At 44.7% G+C, this 7,500-nt stretch overlaps 1 protein-coding gene across 1 annotated transcript in view; it reads right to left on the bottom strand.

The window, feature by feature from the left end:
- The window catches only part of LOC113822464 (nose resistant to fluoxetine protein 6), a 30,933-nt gene that overhangs the window by 642 nt on the left and 22,791 nt on the right, over positions 1 to 7,500 (bottom strand). Inside the window, exon 15 of the mRNA XM_070145030.1 lies at positions 3,154 to 3,265. Within this exon, the coding sequence (XP_070001131.1) occupies positions 3,154 to 3,265 (112 nt within the window). The remainder of the gene's footprint in view (positions 1 to 3,153; positions 3,266 to 7,500) is intronic.

Below are 7,500 nucleotides of genomic sequence, written 5' to 3'. Positions count from 1 at the left end.
GGGAGGTTGAGGGCATGGGAGGGCAGGGGAGCTGATGGAGGGCGGGGGAGGAGAGGGAGGGAGAGGGCGGGGAGGGGGTGGAGGGGAGGAGGGAGAGAACGGGGAGGGAGGGAGAAGGAGGGGAGGGGATGGAAGGGAGGGCGGGAGAGGGCGGGGGAGCGGTGGGGTGGGACAGGAAGGGAGGGGACGGAGGGGAAGAAGGTAGAGCGAGTTCAGGGAGGGCCATGGGAGAGAATTGAGGGGAGAGGGTAAGGCAGGTTTGAGGAGAAGGGAGGGAGGGAAGAGGGGGAAAGCATTAGGGCAGGAGCAGGGGGTAGGACTAGAGTGGGGTGCTGAGGGAGCGGGAGTGCATTGAGGCAGGGGAGGGTAATGAAGATACGGAGGAGGAGGGGGTATAGCGGAAAAGGAAGGGAAGGACGAGAGGAGGAGGGGGGGGGAGGGAAGGATCAAAGGAGCGGACAATCAAAGAGGAGGGATTTGGGAAGGAAATCAGGGGAGAGGGAGAGTCAGGGAGGGATGACAGGGGGGGGGTCGACCAGGGAGAAGAAGACTAAGGGAAGGTAGCACGATAGTTAGATTAAAGCAGGAGGTGAAGGATAGGAGAAGTGGAGCAAGGAAGGATAGAAGGATAAACAGATAGACAGGTAGATGCATATATAAACAGATAGACAGACAGATAGGTAGACAGAAATGTAGTTTAGAAGAGAGGAGGCTGAAGGGAAAATAGCAGGATAGGTAAAGCCAGAGGAGGTAACCCAGGAAAGATAAAGCCAGGATAGGTAACCCAGGATAGGTAACCCAGGATAGGTAACCCAGGATAGGTAACCCAGAATAGGTAGCCTAGGATAGGTAAAGCCAGGGTAGGTAACCCAGGATAGGTAACTCAGGATAGGTAACCCAGGGTAGGTAAAACCAGGATAGGTAACCAAGGGGAAGAGAGAATAGCTGGATAGACAATCAAAGATAAATAAACCAGAATAAGTAACAAAAGAGAAGAGAAAGCTGCACGATATGCAACCAGTGAGAAGAGAGAATAGGAAGACAGGTAAACAAGGAGAAGAAAAAATAGCAGAACAGGGAACCCAAAATAGGTAGCCAGCCATAGGTAACCCCGGAGAATGGACCCCCCTTCACCCCCCCCCCCCCGAGCCACGAGAGAGGGTACGAGAGCGTCCTAACGAGCAGAAAAGTCCATCAGGGTTGAGACTTAACCTCCGACGGACGATAAACACCCCATTCTTCCCCGGAGGACGCTCGTCAAATGGCCCGCTGGGGCGTGTCGTCTGAGGATCCAGGGGGCTGTTGGCCTTCTAATTAATTGCCGAAGACGCCCATGAATCACGTACGAGCAATAACAAAGGGAGAGATCCAAAAGGGGAGGGGTGAAGGGGAGTAAAATGAGGAGGGGGGAGGAGGGAGGGGGAGTAAGTAGGTGGGGGAGAGGGAGGGGAGTAAGTAGGTGGGGGAGAGGGAGGGGGAGGGGAGTAAGCATGTAGGGGAGAGGGAGGGGAGGGGGTAAATGGGGGGAGGGGAGGGGGATTAAATGGGGGAGGGGGGATGGATAAGGGGGAGTAAGTATGAGGAGGAGGGAGGGGTAGTAAATAAGTTGGGAAAAACGGGTTCTAAAGGCAAGCTTTAATATATGAGCATTTTTTATATCTCTTTTATCAACCAATCATTTAAATATTTGATTAATTTAACCGACTTCCTATCGAGTTACAGTTACGATTATCAAAGGAACTTGGTCGACCCATTAAGGTAAGAGAATCTAGGCATCTGTTTGAGTTTCCTTTAAGTAATGGACTTGAGAACGTGTTTGAGGGAACGAGTTTGCTTGTGTGTGTTCAAGAGTGTGTGGTTAAGAGTGTGTTTTCAAGATTGTGTTCAAGTGTGTTCAAGAGTGTGCTGAAGAGTGTGTTCTAGAGTGTGTTTTCAAGAGTGTGTTCAAGAGTGTGTTTTCAAGAGTGTGTTTTCAAGAGTGTGTGTTCAAGAGGGCGTGTTCAAGAGGGTGTGTTCAAGAGGGTGTGTTTAAGTGTGTTCAAGAGGGTGTGTTCAAGAGTGTGTTCAAGAGGGTGTGATAATATTTGTGTATTTGTGCGTATATGGATTTGTGTATGTGCTTGCTTGTGAGTGGTTGAGTCTGTGCATTACAGAAGTGATAGATATATGGGGTGATAGAGGCAAAAAATGTTACAATAATATAAACAAAATACGTAAAAAAGTAACAATCATAAGATCTAATTAATCTAATTAATAAGATTAATTAAACCTAACAAATATAAGACCCTCTCTCTATTCTCCCGATTCAAAAAACAAAAACAAAACATAAATAAATACACAAGGTAAGTGGCATGACAGCCCCTTCCCCCTAACTCACCCTCCTCCACCCCCCCCCACCCCACTCAACCTCTCATACCCCCCACCTCCCCCATTCCACCCAACACACCAAAAAGCGCGGTCAGACTGCAAATATTGCATACGGCAGTATTTGCAAACAACCTCGACCTGATAAACTATTTCAATCTAAGTTTTAAAAATGCATCCAAAAACTCCATCCATCCACCCCCCCACACTATCCTCCAACCTGTACCCTTCATCCCTCTCTCACCCTATCCATTCAACCCCTCCCTCCATCCACCCTTCACCCTCACTCTTCTCCTTTAACCGACCCTCCACCCTATCCCCCGCCTCCTTAACACTATCCATCCACCCACACTTCACCCATCCATCTCTTTAACCCCTCCCTCCACCACCCTGACCCCCTCCCCAATTCCACCCTCCACTCTCCTGCCTCTACCTTCCACCCTCCCACCCAATTCCTCCCTCCTTCCTCTACCCTCCAACCTCCGTCCTCCTCCCACCAATTCCACCCCCTCCCCCTCCCTCCTTCCCATCCAATTCCATCCTCCAACCCCCTCCCCATCCATCCCCTCCCCTTCCCACCCAATTCTACCCTCCCCCTCTCCTCCCACCCAATTCCACCCCCTCCCTCCCACCCAATTCCACCCACCACCACACTCCCACCCTCCCCATTGCAACCCTAATTCCCCCTCCCCCTCCCCCTCTCTTCCCCTCCACCCTCCCACCAAAATTCCCTCCCCATCCACTCCCTTCCCCCTCCCACCCTATTCCACCCTCCCCCCAAGCACTCACCCTCAGAAGGCAGCAGCGCATCCAGGACCGTCCTAAGAGGCAGCTCCACCAGGCACGAGAGAAGGATGGCGACGACTCCTGCGATGAAAGCCACGCCTGCCGACTGGAACAGCTGTTCGGGAAGGGTGAGAGTTATTATTTTTTTTTGTATTTTTACGGTTTTTTTCTTTATCATATGTGTAGATGTATTTTTTTAAACATTTGGTTGATTTGTTTCGTGATGTTTTATTTGACTTGTATGTATTTAGATGTGTATTTTTTTAATCTCTTGTTTTAATCTGTTTGCGTTTCGTAGATTTGTTGTGATTTGCTTATTTTTTGCTGCTGTTTTTTTTAATGTGTTTTGAATGTAATTAATTCAAAATCAAAGATGTTCTTTTTATATTCCATGCCTAATAAACACATCTTTATCTATTTTTTCCCTTTCTCTGTTTCTCTCTCAACCATTTCCATCTTTCTCCTTATACCTATCTCCCTCTCTTTATCTCACTTCCCTTCCTCATTTCTCTTCCTGATTTCTGCCAGAACACATGTTTGCGTATGATTTTGGAGGAGAGATGAGGAACTACTGCTTGGTAAAAGAGAGAGAGAAAAAAATGAAAAATGCCCATCTGCTGCGTAGTGATTCTCTCTCTCTCTCTCTCTCTCTCTCTCTCTCTCTCTCTCTCTCTCTCTCTCTCTCTCTCTCTCTCTCTCTCCCTCTCTCTCTCTCTCTCTCTCTCTCTGTGTGTGTGTGTGTGTTTGTGTGTTTGTGTGTGTGTGTGTGTGTGTGTTTCTCTCTCATTTTCACGAGAGAGAGAGATAGGTAGATAGATAAATAGATTGTTTCCTAAGAATGTCCACCCTCAGCCAGAAACACCAACAATTAAAACTAAAAGGAAAGATGAAGAAGAAGACGGAGAAAAAAAGAAAATATGAATAATAATAAGATGAAGAAGCAATAGAAGAAGAAAAAGACTAAGAAAAGTAAGAATAAGGTAAAACGGAAGCAGAAAAAGAAGAAGAAAATCAGAAGAAGAAAAATGGCCGAGTACCATGTCGACTCATTTTCCTAAATAACTTAAATTAGTCCCTCGACGCCCATTGCCCGAAACACAAAGCCGAGGTTGTGACGGCCTCTTCTCGGACTCATACGTCGCTGCTCTTTTGTTATTGGTTTGTTTGTTTTGTTTGTATGTCTCTTTTTCTGTTTCTCTTTCTATATGTATTTCTTTATTTCTCTCTCTGTGTCTGTCTGTCTCTCTGTCTGTCTGTCTGTCTCTCTCTCTTTCTCTCTCTCTCTCTCCCATCCCAGCTCTCTCTCTCTCTCTCTTTCTCATCTCCTCTCTCTCTCTCTCTCTCTCTCTCTCTCTCTCTCTCTCTCTCTCTTTCTCTCTCTCTCTCTCTCTCTCTCTCTCTCTCTCTCTCTCTCTCTCTCTCTCTCTCTCTCTTTCTCTCTCTCTCTCTCTCGCTTTCTCCCTCCCTCTCCCTAATTTTCATCTCTTTTCTTCTCTCTTCAACACCCCTTCCTATAGTAAGAAATTATAAAACAACGACAACAATAATAACCAAATAACAACAAAAACAAAGGCGAAACGAAGACTCGAATGCAACCACATTGAAAAAGAAAAATAGAAAAAAACTAAAATCTTAAGACTATATCAAAAGTATTTGGAATAAGCGCTTGGCAACAATAAATATTTCATTAATTTTTTTGCACTCAAAATCGTAAATATTTCATTAAGCAAGTGCTTTGCCTGGAGATGACAGTGTTAACATTCTTATTGTAGTAAATATTAAAATGTTTTTTCTTAGGGGTATATTTAGTTTACACATACATACATTCACATAGAAACACAGACACAGATACACACAGACACATAGACACCCACACCCACACACACATAGAACAACAGACAGACACGCACACCCATACACTCTCGCACACACACACACATAGAAACACAGACACAGACACACATACACTCACATACAAACATGTACACATACATACACACCATCAGCCACCAACCCATCTACCTACACCCACACTACCCATTCAAGTACAGCTTTTAATACATCTTCCCCCGCGATTCCGAACCATTCCTCTACCCCCTTCCCCTTCCTCCGTCACCAGTCCCCCCAACCCCCTTCTCCCGTCTCTCGTCAGCCCCCTCTACCACCGTCCCCCGTCACCATCACCCCCTCTACCCCCCTCCCCCATCACTCTCGCGACGATGTCTCTCTCTCTCTCTGCGCTTTTCGAGTTGTTTTGGGGGAAAAATTCGCTTAGCTCGATCGGGTGTCGACTCCTTTCCACCCTAGTTTTTTCCCCTAGCTGTCGTGTTTCTCATGAATATAGAGAGGAGGAACTTGAACTCAATAAGACAGAGTCGCCGCCGCCAGAGTGAGGAGACCAACTGCCTTATACTTGTATGAGGGGAGGGAGGAAAGGAAAGGGGAATAGGAGGATGTAGGGGAAGAGGGGGAAGGAAGGAAAGAGGGGAAGGGGGAAAGAGGAGGAGAAGGGGAAGCGGGGAAGGAGGGGGGAGGAAGAAAGGGAAGGGAAGAGGGGGAAGGGTGAAGGAGGAGGGGGAGAAGGCGAAGGAGGAGAGGCGTGAAGGAGAGGAAGAAGAGGAAGGGAAGAGGGGGAAGGGGTAGAAGAGGGGGTAGGGGGAAGAGGAGTGGAGGGGGTAAGAAGGTGAAGGGAGGGTGGCGAAGAAGAAGAAGAGGAGAAGAGGAGAGCAGGAGGAGGAGGAGGAGAATAGAAGGGGAAGGAGGACGAAACGAGAAGAATGGGGAGGAGGAAGGGCGAAGAAGAGAATAAGGGAGAGGAAAGGAGGAGAAGAGGGACGTACCTTTCTCCCAAGTTGACGTCGAGACATTCAACTCTTTTTTTTCCTCCTTTAATGTAAGTCGTTAAGGAGAGGCGAATGAGGTGAGTATTTTTTTTTCTTTTTTTTTCTTTTTTACCCGAATGAATGTTACATGTAGACCAAGTAGTGTGCTTTTCTATTCTGAGTTTTATTGTAGACCAAGGACTCTTTTCTCTTTTCTTTGTTATAGACCAACAACAGTTTTTTTTCCTTATTTTAGAGTAGGCCAGGACATGTAATTTTCCTTTTTTCACTTGCTTATATCTTTTTTTTTACTCTTGTTTGTTTTTCATGTCATACTAAACCAAGTAACATTTTTTCCTTTTCTTACTTTTATTTTTCAACTCTTGTCTTTTTCTCTGCTTCATAATGAACCAAGGTACATATTTTCCACTTTTTTTGCCCATTCTTACTTTTATTTTTAACTCTCTATTTCGCACTAAACTAAGTAACATATTTATTTTCCTTTCCTTACTTTTACCTTCTAAATCTTGTTTTTTCCCTCTGTTCTATAATAAACCAAGTTACATAATTTCCTTTTTTTTTGCCTGTCTTTGTTTCCATTTTTAACCATCATTTTCTATGTCATTTTAGACCCAGTCGGTGTATTTCCCCCTATTTTCTTTCTTTACTTATAATCATATTTATTTTCCTCATTTCAGACCAAACCAAATAACACATTCCCCCTTTCTTTTCTCTCCTTACCTTTATTTTACTCTTCTCTTTATTCTACTTCCCGTTTTTTCTTTCATTGCTTACTCCTTCACTCTTCTCTTTATCTTACTTCCCTTTTTTCTCTCCTTACTTACTTTTTCACTCTTCTCTGAAATCTACCTCTCTTTTTTTCTTAACTTCTTACTTACTCTTTCACTCTTTTCTTAAATCTACCTCTCTTTTTTTTTCTTTTCTTACTCTTTCACTTTTCTCTTTACTCTACTTTCCTTTTATCTTTCCTTACTTACTCTTTCCCTTTTTTCTTTATCCTATCCCTTTTTTTTTCTTACTTACTCTTTCACTCTTCTCTTTATCCCACTTCCCTCTTTCCTTTCCTTACTCTCTCCCTCTTCTCTTTATCCTATCTCCCTTTTTCTTTCCCTACTCTTTCACTCTTCTGTTTATCCCACCTCCCTTTTTTCTATCCTTACTGATTCTTTCACTCTTCTCCTTATCTCACTTACTCTTTCCCTCTTCTCTTTATCCCACCTCTCTCTTTTCTTTCCTTACTCTTTGCCTCTTCTCTTTATCCTACCCCCCTTTTTTCTTTTCTTTCTTACTCTTACCCCTTTCCATCTATCCTACCTCCCTTTCTTTCTATCCTTACTTACTCTTTCACTCTTCTCCTTATCTCAATTACTCTTTTCCTCTTTTTATCCTACATCCCTTTTTTCTCTCCCTACTCTTTCACTCTTCTCTTTATCTTACTCTTTCTCTCTTCTCTTTATCTTACTCTTTCCCTCTCCTCTCTATCTTACTCTTTCCCTCTTCTCTTTAT

This window comes from Penaeus vannamei, chromosome 33, assembly GCF_042767895.1.
Source record: "Penaeus vannamei isolate JL-2024 chromosome 33, ASM4276789v1, whole genome shotgun sequence".
NCBI classification, from domain to species: domain Eukaryota; kingdom Metazoa; phylum Arthropoda; class Malacostraca; order Decapoda; family Penaeidae; genus Penaeus; species Penaeus vannamei.
This window is presented reverse-complemented; position numbering and strand designations above follow the sequence as displayed.